The 14806-nt window shown below is 39.7% G+C and overlaps 1 protein-coding gene across 2 annotated transcripts; it reads left to right on the forward strand.

Annotated features, from left to right (window-relative positions):
- The first annotated feature begins 64 nt into the window (after positions 1–64).
- tesmin (testis expressed metallothionein like protein) lies at positions 65–13401 on the forward strand. Of its 2 annotated transcripts, none has more exons than XM_042411627.1 (13): positions 65–240; positions 639–891; positions 1174–1266; positions 2614–2704; positions 2802–2906; positions 4685–4808; positions 5105–5130; positions 5286–5362; positions 6003–6074; positions 6646–6748; positions 9517–9654; positions 10406–10509; positions 12642–13401. In XM_042411627.1, the coding sequence occupies exons 2-13, from the start codon at positions 659–661 to the stop codon at positions 12823–12825; spliced, it is 1350 nt and encodes a 449-aa protein (XP_042267561.1). In that variant the 5' UTR covers positions 65–240; positions 639–658; the 3' UTR covers positions 12826–13401. The 2 variants fall into 2 exon arrangements, with proteins under 2 accessions (XP_042267561.1, XP_042267562.1); XM_042411628.1 differs by having other exon boundaries at positions 67–240; positions 5108–5130.
- Positions 13402–14806: the final 1405 nt, after the last annotated feature.

The raw sequence follows: 14806 nt of genomic DNA on the forward strand, positions 1-14806 counted from the left end.
CTTTTCAGTTAAACACGTTCATGCTGGTGCTTCAGGCCCCATGTCAGCATATCGGGTCCCGAAGTTACCTGCGGTCTTCTCTTGCTTTTCTCGCTTTACTATGTAGATTATCGTCATTTCTACACTTGCGTAGTCCCTGAAGGCATCAGTCCGACTGTCGTTCATAGCAACAGTGCGCTCGGTCTAAGGAGTCGTAAAACAAGCGACGTTAGCACTGTGTGGAAAAAAACATCAATACTGGTAACGTAAATCAATAATGTTTTTATTCCTTAGTTAAAATGAATACATTTGAATCAGCTTTAAAATTTGGCTAACTAACATAACTTCAATTTTGCTAACACTGGGCAAATGCTAACGCTAATAAAGTTAGCTAACGTATACCAGTGTTGAGGAAAACTAATCTGAAATTGATGAAAAATTTAGCAAAAAATCCGAGAATATAGTTATATATTTCACCAGAAAAACAAAAATCATAATAATTTGAGAAAACGTCGTAATATATGGAGAAAAAAGTCATGCGGAAATGAAAGTTAACTTCACTGAAAGTTAGCGTTAGATCTTATTGGCTTCATAGACAGTTACAGTACATTTCTGTCAGTTCCCTGACTGGCATCGTTGATGTTCACCGATTTCTGCAGGTGCCTTCTTCTCTGGCGGGATGGACAGTACTGAGACTGAGCAGAACACAACTCAGAGCAAAGAGGAGAATAATGATGCTGATGACCCTTCTTCAAATGACTGTGGCTCTGAGAGGGACAGTAATGTCCCCCATGGCCCTGTCGGGACCCAGGTATGGGCAGGGCCCCCTTCAGATGTCAGTCCGCCTGGAATGGTTCCTCAACCTCTCCAACATTCCACCCAGCCAGGAATGGTGGATCCTCTCAGCTATAGGTATAATGTTCAATCATTCACTTTCACAAACACGTTTCTGACTTTGATCATTTGTTTACTTTGAAAACCTTCTCTTTTTTTGTTTCTCTGTCAACCATAACCAAATGCCTCTCTGGCCAAATACATTATTATACTATATTATACACATCTCCTGCCTTCACCACATGTTTGAAACATGTCCTAAAGGACTAATATACACATGGTTTCACATGCTTTCACACAGATATGGTGAATGTACATTTTTCCTGGGCAAAGACTGATGAATTGATTGATTGACTGCAGGTTCCACTGTCTGTATCAGTCCTCTCAGTGTCAGCTGACCTATCCAGACTACCTCCTAGAGCCCCAGTCTAGCCAGTATAACCTCCTCACTGGGTAAGTCCTAATTCACTTCAGTGTATAGGTTGTATTCCACTGTAGCATGTTCCTTTAACAGAATAAGTGACACCAAATGTCAGGTAGCAGTAAATATGCTGCCTCCAGCAAATGTGTATGTGTAAGCTTTAATTGTTTTCTTACTTTGGTGCCATCTGGTGGCAATATCAAGACTGACACAGAGGCTGAGATGAATGGGCTTAAAGTATAGAACCAAAAAGTTCCCATAATAATTAGAATTTTCCAAGCAACTGAATGCTTAAATGCAAAATGTAACCATCATTGAATAACTTTATGTTTAAATCTAAATATCACTGAATTTATACTGTAGCACTTCCAGCTAATCTTTTAGTTCATCTGAACTTTTCTCAAGGATGTATTATAGAGCTAGAGACAGCACTGCTGCTCAGCCTTGCAGCCAATTTTTCCCCAGAGGTCAATCGTGGTATTATAGTGAAAAATCCCCCTGTGGCCCAAAAGCATTTTCCCCATAGACCACCATTGTAAAAGAGATGTCTGTAACTGTTGACAGGACACCTCCAACTGCAAACAAGGTCAAATATGATTTTCTATTTTGATCCATCAAGCTTTTAAATTTGTAAAACTTTCTTCGAGTCTATGTGCCAAGCAGGGGAAACATAGTCAGTGGGTTGCACAACACACCTGGACGCTAGAAACCTTTTTTGCCATAGGCGCCAGGCAAGCAATTCTTATAGGACTGAATGGGCGCCATTCTCAGTCCGGTAGATATTTGAATTTTCTATCTGAATTTGTCTAAAAAGATCGCTTTAAATCTACTTTCTGACATGACAAAAAACAAACCACATACATTCAGATAGATGGTTTTCAAAGTAAAATATTTCAATGCCATAAATTCCAAGGCATTTAAATTTCAACGTTAAGTATTCAGTGATGGTTAAATTTCATAATCAAGTATTCAGTTGCTCATAAGATTCAATTCTGTATGACCTGTTTCTGCTTCCATATGAAAGCAACATAAAATACATCAATTCCTACTGGGATTGTTTCATTATTCTACAATGAAACTTCTGAAACTTCTAATTTGAAAGATGGTATAAACTCGTATAAAAAATGTGAAATGCTTTCCATCACTTTAATTTGCATCACTTCCTCAGACTCTATTCAAAATCAGGTAAATGAACAGACATAATATATTTCAGTATTAGAAATAAACCTGTGTTGTAGTGGTGGCAGCTGTGGTAGATTTAATGACATGGGGGTCTGAGCCATGCTGAGTATGTAGCAGGCCTATGTGGGAGGGTAATGATGTTTTGGAGCTGGTGTTAGGAATTGTAAGGTGACGTGAGTTGGTCCTGGTTTCCTCAGCCCTGTACCTGGTCCACCAGACAGCAGCCATCACAGCTCAGCTTCTGCTCCTTGGTTTACCAATGAACCCATTCTATGCAGCATGATGCCGGTGAGATCAAACATTCAGAAACATACAACCGTTTTTATATGGATTATGATAGAGTTCATACATTGTGCATTTGTTTCTATGTGTGTGTGTTTTTTAGGGGGATTTACATGCCCCTGTAGCTGGTATCTGTGTACCACAGGCCATGGACCACCAGCAGTTTCAGGATGGACTGACTGGAGTCACATCCCATATCACACAGCCTGTAAGTTCCACTGTTAGCATTTCATTCCACTCAAAATAAAGAATATCTCATCAGAGTTTAGTTTCAATCTGTTTCCATTATGTCTTTAAAGGATATCTCCACTGATTTTACACATCAGCGTGTGTCTCCAGGAGTTCAGTGTGTTTAAAGCCTTTTGTGTCTCCAGAGCGAGCTGTGTGAAATCTGATAAACTGCCTCAAATGATGTCACTTGAGTCAGTGGGGCTGAAGACTACAAGTTTGAAAATTAAAAAAATCTGAAAGAAGTGAGGTTACCAGACCTCTGTAGCTGCTCCTCATCTCCGCTTGAGGCTAGCAGCTCTAGGCTACATTAGCCGCTACTAGCATAATACACCTGAATCTGTACAGTTGAGTGGATCAGGTCAAGATGCATTGTGGGTAATGTCGGAGTCAGGTTTTGATGGAATTAAAAACAACATTAATTCTGGTTCTGCTGCATTCATATTTGTCATGCTAAATGTCCACTGTGAGTCCAACAGTGTTGTAGGAATGCAATGCTGAATCAGTGGAGTAGTCTTTTAAGGAAAAAGAAATTGTGGAGAATTGCCCCACAATAACAGCCTATTTGCAGTATATGCAGTACCGGCACGTCTACATTTTACTCTTTGGTGTACCTTGACTTTTTTCACATGCACCGGCACTTCTCACAAACTGCCGGTTCTCTTTTCTGCCCTCTCCATATCAGGTTCTCTGGGCGATTCATAATGGCCCCAAATAAACTGCATTACCCAGGGGGCACTATGTGACACTCACATGTTCCTGTTCTTGCCTGCCTGTTTTTCTCTGTCGGGGGCTAGTCCAAGTAATGTTACATTAACCTTACAATAATCAATAAAAATTTTACCCAATTTGCAATGGTAAGTTTTGTGTTGAAAATTCTCCACATGTGGGTTAGGGTTAGGGTTAGGGGTAAGGGTTAGGGTTAGGGTTAGGGTTAGGGTTAGGGTTAGGCAGGGTTAGGGGTTAGGGTTAGGCAGGGTTAGGGGTTAAGGTTAGGGTTAGGCAGGGTTAGGGGTTAGGGTTGGGCAGGGTTAGGGTTAGTGTTAGGCAGGATTAGGGTTAGGGTTAGGGTTAGGGGTTAGGGTTAGGCAGGGTTAGTGTTAGGCAGGATTAGGGTTAGGGTTAGGGTTAGGGTTAGGCATAAATAGAATAGAAGGAATTCACACAAGTCACAAGGGGAACGTTGCTGTGGGTAAAGAAACATGACTTTACTTTTATTCAGCAGCAGTCTCAATGACATCAAACAGGGTTAGGGTTAGGAGGGGGTTAGGGTTAGGGTTAGGGTAGTCGCATCACAAAAACATCCAGAGAGCTGCACTGAATCAATTATGTGAAAATACATACATTTATAAAGATAGATAACAGCTGTTCTTAGGAAGAATTAGAGAACAGTAACATTACATACATACAATATGTGATTATTTTTGAAACAGTAAACAAGCAACAGGGAGATGTGTTGTTTTTGTTGTTGTAAACCTGAATATGAACTTGATTTTACCTTTCACAATACATCATTAACTGCACTCTTTTGACTCTGCTCTCTTTTATATTTTATGACCTGCTGCTCACTCCCGCTCTCTCTCTCTTTTTCTTTGCAAGTTTGATGCATCTTATTAGATATATCTGATAAGATATAAATACACATTCTCAGATTTGAGGATACTTTCTGCTTGAAAAATTACATAAACAATTATCAAAATAGTTGTAATGAAATTTCTTTCAATTGTCCTAATAAAAGTCTTCCTCTTATGTGTATAGGTGGTGTGTAATGTGAGTGGAGGTGGACAGGTTGTGCTGGTGAACCCCTGTGATCCAGGACCTGTGTTCTTTACCCTGGAGTCTGCACCAGCTCAAAGACATGATGAGCAGATTCAGGGGAAAGGTTAGGACAAGTTTGGCTGAGTTATGTGTTAGCTTCAGTTTAGTTTTGTGCCAGGTAATGAATGAAGTCAGACAAATCAATGAGTGCTGTAGGTAATGAAAGAACATGGATCATGGTTTAGTGTCTCTTTCCTGAGACTCTCCACCAAAGCACCGGAACAAAATCACCACAGAGGAAGAACTCCTGCCTGTTGTCAGATTAAATGATCCTGTACATCCCAACAAGGAAGTACATGAAAATGTGTACTGCATAGCAATAACTTGCTAGCCCATTATTCTCTTTTCCTTTGTGTTTAGCAGATGTTTTGGGGACTCCCAGCCAGGTAGGGAAATAAAGAGTTTGTTCCTCTTCTATCTAGAGATCACCAGTCTTTGTTGGACTTAAGCTCATTAACTCCAGCCCTAGCTCCAGTTTCACAGTGATTGATTGATAGATTCTTCCTGTATTGAATCATTCATTCATATATACCTTCTCCAGTACCACCAGACAGCCTGTCCTCTGTATGAGTCCAGAGATCAGACAGCTAACATGCAGCCTCAAGCCCCTCCAGCACGGTAAGAACTGTGGAACCGTGTCCAGCACTGACAGCGTAAGGCAACGAAAAATGTATCTAAAGTATCTCAAGCTTTTTGTGGATTGCATTCCCAACCTTGATACATGACAGTTACAATAGACTGCAATGACGAAAATTGTAATGGTGGATTAAAAGTATGGAAAAATAACATCCTTCTCCATCCAGTTATTGTTAAAAGCACAATTTATGTCTCAGTCCTTATGCATTGTATTGAGATATGAAACTGAGACACAGTCAACAAGGATTTTATGTTGGAAAAGACAGCTGAATACATTTGGCTACCTTTTCAAAATTAGCTTAATTCCCAAGTACATGAAAAGATTCTTGCAGTGGAAGAAATGTTGGTCTTTGCACCAATCCTAGTTGTGTCTAATTTATATTGATCAAGTGTTTTTTACTGCTGTTTTGTCTCAGCTAATGAGAGTCAGTAGTGTATTGGAGCTGACAATGTGAGGCTGCATTCACTAATAGCCTGTGTGTGTGTACACTGTCCTACATAGTATAAAACAACGCACCCTCAGCCCTCATTGTGGTCAGTAGCAGATTACTGGTATTACATTTAGCTTTATTTAACATGGACTTCAAACTGAAAGGTGTATTTGCTCCTTTTACTCCTGTAGAACTGTTGGGACTTTGTGTGAATCAAAGTCCAGGAAACCTTGTCATTGTACCAGATCTCAGTGCCTCAAACTGTGAGTATAGCCTCGTATTATCATTAGTTTTCTTGATAGTATGATGTAGTGTTTCTGTTTCCTGCAGTTGTCTCCTGCTGTTATTCTGAGTTTTTTAATGTTTCGCAGCAGCTCCAGTCCAGTGCAACATGACTGAAGCAGCCAGTAATACTTATTTAGAAGGCCGTGATATTTTCTGTTTACAGCTATAATCTATATAAAACTATATCCCACACCTGTTTTTCATGAGTCATTCAATCACTGATCTTATTGTCTGAATGAGTGAATCCCAAAATGTCTTCTCTTCAAGAAATTTTCCAGGTTCAACAGCAGAAAATATGTTCTTTCATGCTTTGTCACAGTTCAATATCACATCTTATTTAGCTCCTATTTAACACTTACTGCAAATCAAATGAACTGCAGCTGACCTCATTAACATCTTTTAGCCTTAGTAAATATCCCTGTGTCTCATTCTCTCTCCCAAATTCACTCTGTTATTCCTCATAAACCCACAAGAGAAGCAGAAGACTTTACATCTTGTAATGTCATGCGGTGTATTTGTGTGTGTGTGTGTGTGTTTTATCTCTTTCAGCTACTGTGAGTGTTTTGCCAATGGAGTGATGTGCAGCAACTGTGACTGTTCTAACTGTCACAACAACGCAGAGCATGAGCTGAAGCGTCACAAAGCAATCAAGGTTTGCGACGCTTCCTGTGAACACATTCATATCATCAACTTTACAAACACATTTTATGGCAGTTTAGTGAAGTGCTTCACAGTGTGCCTGTAAAATATCAGAACATATTGAAATAGAATAAATGAAGTCACTTAATCAATGGAAAAAGACACAATGTTTATATAGCAGATGATCAATCATGAAATTGGACATTTGGCAGACTCCAACTCTCTAATTTAGTTTAATTTTAATTTAATCTCCCTTAATTGTATGTATAATTTGGTTTCATGTAAATGTAAATATGTGGCAGTCCAAGCATTTGAAAACATAGCAAGTCCACCATGAGGACCAGACCATCTAGGAGTCTAGATCCATTCACTGTTAATTTAGCTAAGCCATGTAGTCTATCTGTATCAAATAACTGTACTGATTTGTACATACTGTGTAAGATAATTACTCCCACTACTTTAATGTAGAGTAGTTGATATACTACTGTCACCAGATTGCTGAACAACTAAGTAATACCACACACTGACTAACAAAGGAAAACATATAGACTAATTACATTAGAATCAATAAGCTGTGACATTATTACTGAAATAAGACATGAATCAAGTGAATGTAAACACTCTGTATTCAGTGATTTCACCAGGCTTTCATTAGAAACTGAAACACTGGTCTTGCACAAACGGAATATTTTAATATTTTAAGAAATAATTAGAAATTTGTCACTTGCACAGTGAGTATCAGATACAAAGAGAGGAAGTGAAAAGGACAAAAGAAAACGTCGATTAAATTGCTTGCAGTGCGCACTGATAGTGAGCAATATATGTAAGCATCATCCAGCTGTGGGATGGTACAGGATGGCTGACTGCTGTGTGAGCTGACTGGCTAATCAATCAGTAACAGCTGAAACACTATGGATTGTTGCTGATGCAGAGGGTACACAGTGAGTTGGGCTGACAGCATTGATTGTTTCTAATTGGTGTTTCAGCCAGGGTGACAGGTGTCACACTATTAGTGGATCTGATTCATCAGCAGTCTTACTGGAAAACACTCATGGGGAGACATGTTCCCTCACTCTCTGCTGTGTGTCTCAAACACACACTTTCATTTTTGTCACTTGTGAGGACATTATATGTACTATGTACTCTGTACTATGTATGTACAGATGTTGTTCTCCAGCTCTCCCGTGAGAAGCCAGGGTGTGTTCAGGCCACATGGGAAACACGGTGCTTCTTATGACCTTATTCATGTTTCCTCACCTGGAAATGGATCTGATGTGATTTGGAGGCTGGCTGGAGGAGTCTTGAATGAGGAAATGAGAGACCATCCTTCACTTCTTTTATCAAATCGACACACCCCTTTATTATTATAAATTGTAGTGATGGGATGCTGCAGCAGATAGTGATGTCCTAACACAGTTTTATACAAGGACAGATAACAGCACTAACTCAGGGATAATATCAAACCCAAATTTAGATAGTTTTGATTCCTCATCTAGTTAAAATGCATGAGTTTCTGTAAGGCTGAAAATCCCTGAGCAGGATTTTCTCACAGCGGGTCGGGTAGGATATATTTTGACGTGATGTGAGATATATTTACATATTTCCACTTTCTCTAAAATCTTTAATCTACAAATTTAGATTATCCCTAAAAATAATGAGACATGCTCATCATAACCTGGGTTATTAAATGATGTGCTTTCAGTATCTGAGCAGCAACTTTACAAACTGCAAATGTTTTGAATGAATCTGCAGATGTTTGTCAGAAGTTATTTTAAGGGGAGACATACAGAGACTGATATTTCACATTGTGGTTTGTCATGTTGGAGGACATCACTACACTGCTGCACTGCCAGTGGTATCTTCTCTTATTATTATTATTAAAATGTTTGGTTGGGCTGAAGTGACTGTGAGAGACCCAGAGCAGATAGATGTGGTGCAAGCTCTGCATAGAGACAACAAAAAGACTATCATATAAAAAAAAAACAGGTAAGCATAGATAACAAAACCAAAATATGAATATAAGTTATGTGAGAGTTTAATTAAAATCAAATAATGAATAAATCTCACTGGCATGATGCACACAACACATGGATGGAGTCAAAAAGGAAGAACAAAGGGAGGAAGGCAGCATATATTGCCTCTTTAGTAAGTTGATTGCAGTTGAGAGGGATGTTCCTTTCAGGTGGGAGTGTTTGATTCGCCCTCCTCTGCCTGGGAAGTGGTGACAGGTGACTCTTTGGTGGGGACATTTGACAAAGTCCTTTCAAAGTGAAGGAGCAGCAGTTCTATTCATCCTTAACCCTCCTGTTGTCTTCGGGTCAAATATCAGAAATATGAATTCCTTTCATCTAATTACCTGAAAATCACATGGATGGTTTTGTCCTCCCGAGTCAAAATTGAGCCGGGAGGACAAAAGTTGCGTGGTTGACAGGAAGACAACAGGAGGATTAATGATATCTGAGCTCCTCAAACTGTCCTTAAGGTTGAGCCCAGACACCCTGCGCTGGAAGCTTATTTTGGCTGCTAGTGATGATCACCATCTGTGATGTGAAAACATCAGATTCACATGCAAAGAAAGAAATAACTTTCACTTTCCTTATGATTGAGTCTATCATGCTGTTCTCCTCTGTTGTGTACAATGATGCAGTGAAAAAAAATCTAATTTTTATATGTTTTTACTTTTCACTAGTTTTGCCTGCCATTGGTTAAGGAATATTTACAGTTTTAATGAGTCACTTCCCCATTCTTGTTCTAATCATTACTGTAATTGTGATTCTGTAGTCCTGTTTAGGTCGTAACCCAGATGCCTTCAGGCCAAAAATTGCTGGTGGGAAGTCAGGAGAGGTCAAAGGTTGGCATAATAAAGGCTGCAACTGTAAACGCTCTGGCTGCCTTAAGAACTACTGCGAGTGCTATGAGGTTCACACACACACACACACACACACCTACAAAGTGACCTGGTTTACTTAGATATTCTGCACAGATTCAAGCACTGAAATAAACCAGGCAGCAACCACCAAGACCTGGTGCTGAAGCCAGACTGGAAGTATCAGCAGATTCAGACAGACAGCAGCCTTCTAGAGAAACACTACACAGTCATGAGGACATGAAATATGAACCAGAAGATCCAGTTTGAAGGTGTATCACAGAGGAATCACACAGCACTTTAAGCTTCTTTCAGGCAGAATTTACTGGACACTTGCACATCTTTGATTGGTCCACACAGTGCAGTGCTGTTGTGGGTGTGAGCATGATCTTATGCTATATTTCTGCTAAGAGTTGCTAGATGTTGGCTCCAGCAAAGCTAAAACTTTAGTTTCAGTCATTGAAAGACAAATTCTCTCACTCAGTCCAACATAAACACATTTCTCATTAGCTAACTTCACCTCCAGCTGTTTGACTGACAGGTCTGTCAGGCTCCAGTACTCAGTGCAGTTGTTGCTGCTTGCTCTCCAATCAGAGAATTAATGCAGTATTGGAAACACAAATGGATTAATATGTAAGCATGTGGGCATGTGTCTCTATAAATTCAGCCATTTCTACACACGCTTGTATTGAATTTCTTTTTAAAAGTAGAAAATCAGTGACCTCAAATAACATGCAAGTGTAGAAATGCAACATTTAGACCAGTTTAGTTCAGAGTGAGTTATACTGTTGTCTGTGTTTGCAGGCCAACATCATGTGCACCTCCAGCTGTAAATGTGTCGGCTGTAGAAACTATGACGACGGCTCAGAAATGTGTCCCGGCGAGAAGGCTGTACATGTCAAGGACAAGTGAGTTGGTGGAGTTTGACACAGTGCATCATACTACATTATGACTGCTTTAGATTTGTAAAACTAATGTTCCGCAAACAGAACTGTATTTTTAAGCCTCAAGCCTATTTTGTTTTTTTTTATATGCATAACTACAGTGATTATAAGTTGTGCTCTGAAGGCATAATCATTGCGTGGATTATATTCACAGGTAACATTTATATATTGCTCTTAAGTCAGAGGGAGGAGGTTCTGGGGGTCCGCATCCTGAGTCAACCCGAGTGAAAGATCGTCGTTTCGCTTAAATGTTAATAATGTTGTGCTTCAAGTCACTGCAGACTTTTTACTGTACTAAACCAAGACCATGATCAAACTAGCACATATTGTACTACAAAATCAGATATTTTGGTGAAAAAAAGAAAAGATCTATATGTGAACATTTCACTCATACGTTCATTAACAACAATTACTCACATTGATGAACAACAGTTTTTTGTGATTTAGCCAGCAAACATAATTGGGAATGTGATTTAGTTGTATATTAACATAATTTCTGGGAGACAGAGTTGACATACTGACAGAAGACTGACGCTGCTGCTGCTGCTCTGCAGATGTTGCTTTCACTGAGCAGGCTGTGTAGACACTGTGAGGAGTGAGCAAAGTTACCTCCTTACACATCCATTAGAAACAAAACAATGTGACTGCCGTAGGAGGCTTCTTTCAGGCCACCTGACCAATGTAAGCCAAGTATTCAGCTGTGATTTAGCTGTGGTTGGATCTACTAACTCCCAAAAATATCTGCATCTCGCCTGGTGTTTGACTTTATTGGACATTTACTTAAACTTTCTGCCAGGCAGGTAATGTACAATCACCTGGAGAGCAGCTTTTGGATATGGAGTAGAATTGTTCTGGCTTTGGTGACCACTGAGTGACATCAATGAGCTGTGTGGCTGCTGACTTGCCAGTTGATTGTCTGTGGGATCAGCAGTACCAGCAGCTCTTTCATACTAAAACTAATGTCAACACATTTGTTAACTTTTCTGATTGTAGTGTTCAAGCTGTGTTGTCATTACTTGTGAGCAGATGGTTAACATAGAGAGAAGCAGGCTAGAGCTATAACTTTAAACTCAGATTTCTGACTTATTTCTCACAATTCTCACTTTAAACTCAGAACTCAAATTGATTTTTCACATGTGGCCCTAATCCTAAATAGTGTTTGGACAGAAGTATAAAGATATACCAGGCTTTAGATACACATGCAATACTTGTTAGGCCATATTCAGACTAAATCAGGCGGTGCAGCGTTCAGCATCAGGGTTGAGTGGAGGTGTGTGTGGGGGTGTGGGTGTGTTTATTTGTGCTCTAGAACTTTATGGCTGTGAAACAATTAGAAAATAACGTTTTATTGATCTGATTCACCGACTTTCTCGCTACCAGCGCTCCCTCTCTTCATTCACTCTCTAGCTCGCTCGATCACCGCTCTCTCTCTCTCTCTCGCTGGTGCTCTCTCTCTCTCTTTTATCTTTTTTAAAATGAGTCAGGAGGCAGTCAGCGAAGTCTAACTTTACTTTTAATGTTATCAAACAAAGAGAAATGTCCTCCCCTCGTCCTAGTAATGTCTTTGTCTTCTCTCATGGCAGAGTTTACAGCTTAGTCTGATCTCCGGCTGTCATTGGCTACCGCAGCCTTCAGCCGCAGTGATGTTGCGTTTCTCCAAAAGTTGACTCTGGCTCCGCAGTGGTCAAAATGGAGCCGAAACGCACTACCCCCATTCAAATGAATGGGAGGACTTATGTTTTCACTACACCACCTGATTTGTTCTGAACGCAGCCTTAGTTGGCTCCAAACATAAGATTTGTAGACAATAAGAAAAATAAAGAAAATCACCAATCAAATCCTGTAACAGGTGGCTATTAGGTTGAAATGAGAGAGTCTGACGAAGAACATCTGTACAAGAAAAACTCACAGAAACAAAATCGAGAGATTTAGAAGAAAAAAATGCAAAATGTTTGCATGAGGCAGAGCGTGAATGACCATTTCTCTATTTCCTGATTTTCAAGGGGTCACGTCCCAGCTGCCGTGCTTCATTAATGCATGTTTAGTGTGATGTTAGTACCAGAGGAACAGGCTTAAGAGCATGTTTCTGTGTCCAGATGGGACGTGTCGGTGATAACCCCTGCTGTGGTGGAGGCTGTGTGTGCCAGTCTGCTTGCCCAGGCTGAGGAGGCTGAGATGGAGGCCCAGAGCCTCGCCCAGGCTGAGCACATGATCCTGGACGAGTTCGGACACTGTCTGACACAGATTGTCAAAGCCATGTCCAAGTACAACACATACTGACACCTCAGAGTTACACTCTGACCCAGACTCACGCTAACATGTTTTGAGTTAACTACTACTTGTGTATCAGTTTAATTACAGCATAGTGTTACAGCTCAGTATTGTGTTCTTGGGGAGCTTTAGAGGTTATTGTATTACACACCTCACTCTGACTGTTAATACTGAACATATCAAACAGTTCACTGGAGAGGTGTCATGAGATTATTTGTGCTGTTACATTTCGGTGTCTGATTTCTTAAGAGCAGAGTTGCAGCTCTGGTTGTGAAACACAAGCATTCAACTCTCAGGTGTACTCCATTGCCTTCCTTGTGAAATAACAAATACAATCTATACATGTGAATGAATGTAAATATTTTAAAACTGGAAATTATTTAACTTATTTATTCTTCTGTATATAAGTTGTGGTTGTAATGACTACTACTTACTTGTTTTTCAATATGTTTATTCATTTTTAGATTAACCTTGAAAATGATTTCATTTATAAGCAGAACAAGAACACATAAAAATAATATTTAGTAATACTTCTGGCATCTGGTGTGTAGTGGAGGTTAATAAATCATAACCAGAAAGCAGTCATCACTTGCTTTTGTTTTTTTTAATGTAAGACCTACTTCACACTACTTCATATTCCTTTTCATTGAAAGTAAAACAATGTGTATCATAAACGCTGTGTCAGCTGATACAGTTTGGTTCAGACACCTGCACTGTTCTCACTCAGATGCTCCCACAAAAAATACATGATTTGTATTATTTGTATGTTTCACGTTTTATTTATTTTGTTAACTATTCAACTGTATTTGACGACATTCCCAACATGACGGTCTAAATGCTGTTTCAAAGGCATCTTCACACCTGCCTGGAATTAATGTCTGAGTCTAGAATATAATTGAAACTGTCTATAAGCATCAATTTGCCTGAAAATGTTAGTAACCAGTGATCCATCACTCACTGACACTCACACATGCACAGTGTGTAAGTGTACTGGGTGTTGACCGTCTTGTCTTGCCAAGTCATGTGTCAACTGTCAACTCAGCTATTCAAAGTGCGTCAGTCAAGTTTTCAGTTCAGCTACAGCGTGGAGCATATACCTGTTTGAAACTTCAAGAGGACTTCCACCAATTTTACACATCAAAATAGCTTTACTGGTGCATGATGACCAGGCCAAGAGTGTGAGGACGATGCCATCAGGCTGCATGATGGTTAGTGTAGTGATGCTGTGTTTTTGGAGCTGTGACTAGTTTTCTGTCTCTTGTGAGTCCCCCAAATATGAAAGTGCAATATTAAATCACTTGAGCACTCTTTTATGTTAAATTCAGTCAGAGATATTACATGAAGGAAATGACTATGTAAAGCAAACAATCAGACAGTTCGATGGTGGAAAAGGCTTTGCTGTTTGAGCTTTAGAGAGCTGAGAGCCAATCACACAAAACAAAATGTTTTCTGTTTATTGAGTATTAACAGGAAGAGCCACTGCAATCCACAGTCCTGAATCTATGCAGCAGCATGTTGTGTTTTCCCTTAAATACTAGAAAAACCCTTCTCATCTGAGATGAAGCTCAAACAGCTGGCTAGCCTCAGATGAAAACATAGTAAGATACTAACAGTATTCAGAGTCAAGGGAAATATTCTAAACTAAAATACAGATGTGAAGCAACAGGTATGTTGGAATTTCCCTTGTAAAGCTTGTAAAGCTCTTCTCACCTGAGTTGTGACTCAGTTATATTAAGTAATCTCAGATCAGCATACGGTGAGACACTAATAGTATCCTGATACAAGGAAAATATTTTATGTTGAGAAACACGTCACTTTTATGCGAGCCATGCCTCCTCTTCTCTCTTTAAGCTAACCATAGTAGCAACCATCAGGAGTTCAGCTATAGATCCCATCATGATGTGAGTAACCATAAGTCATGTACCTGATCACTTCAAACCAGCACAGGAAAATATGCCCAAACCCAGTTCAGCCCATACAGGAGAGATTT

The sequence above is a fragment of the Thunnus maccoyii genome, chromosome 5 (assembly GCF_910596095.1).
Source record: "Thunnus maccoyii chromosome 5, fThuMac1.1, whole genome shotgun sequence".
Taxonomy (NCBI): domain Eukaryota; kingdom Metazoa; phylum Chordata; class Actinopteri; order Scombriformes; family Scombridae; genus Thunnus; species Thunnus maccoyii.

Coding starts and splice junctions, on each gene's coding strand:
- tesmin (XM_042411627.1), top strand. CDS start 659: ATGGACAGTACTGAGACTGAGCAGAACACAACTCAGAGCAAAGAGGAG. Junction 5,131..5,285: donor TTTTGGGGACTCCCAGCCAG/GTAGGGAAATAA, acceptor TACCTTCTCCAG/TACCACCAGACAGCCTGTCC. Junction 9,655..10,405: donor ACTACTGCGAGTGCTATGAG/GTTCACACACAC, acceptor CTGTGTTTGCAG/GCCAACATCATGTGCACCTC.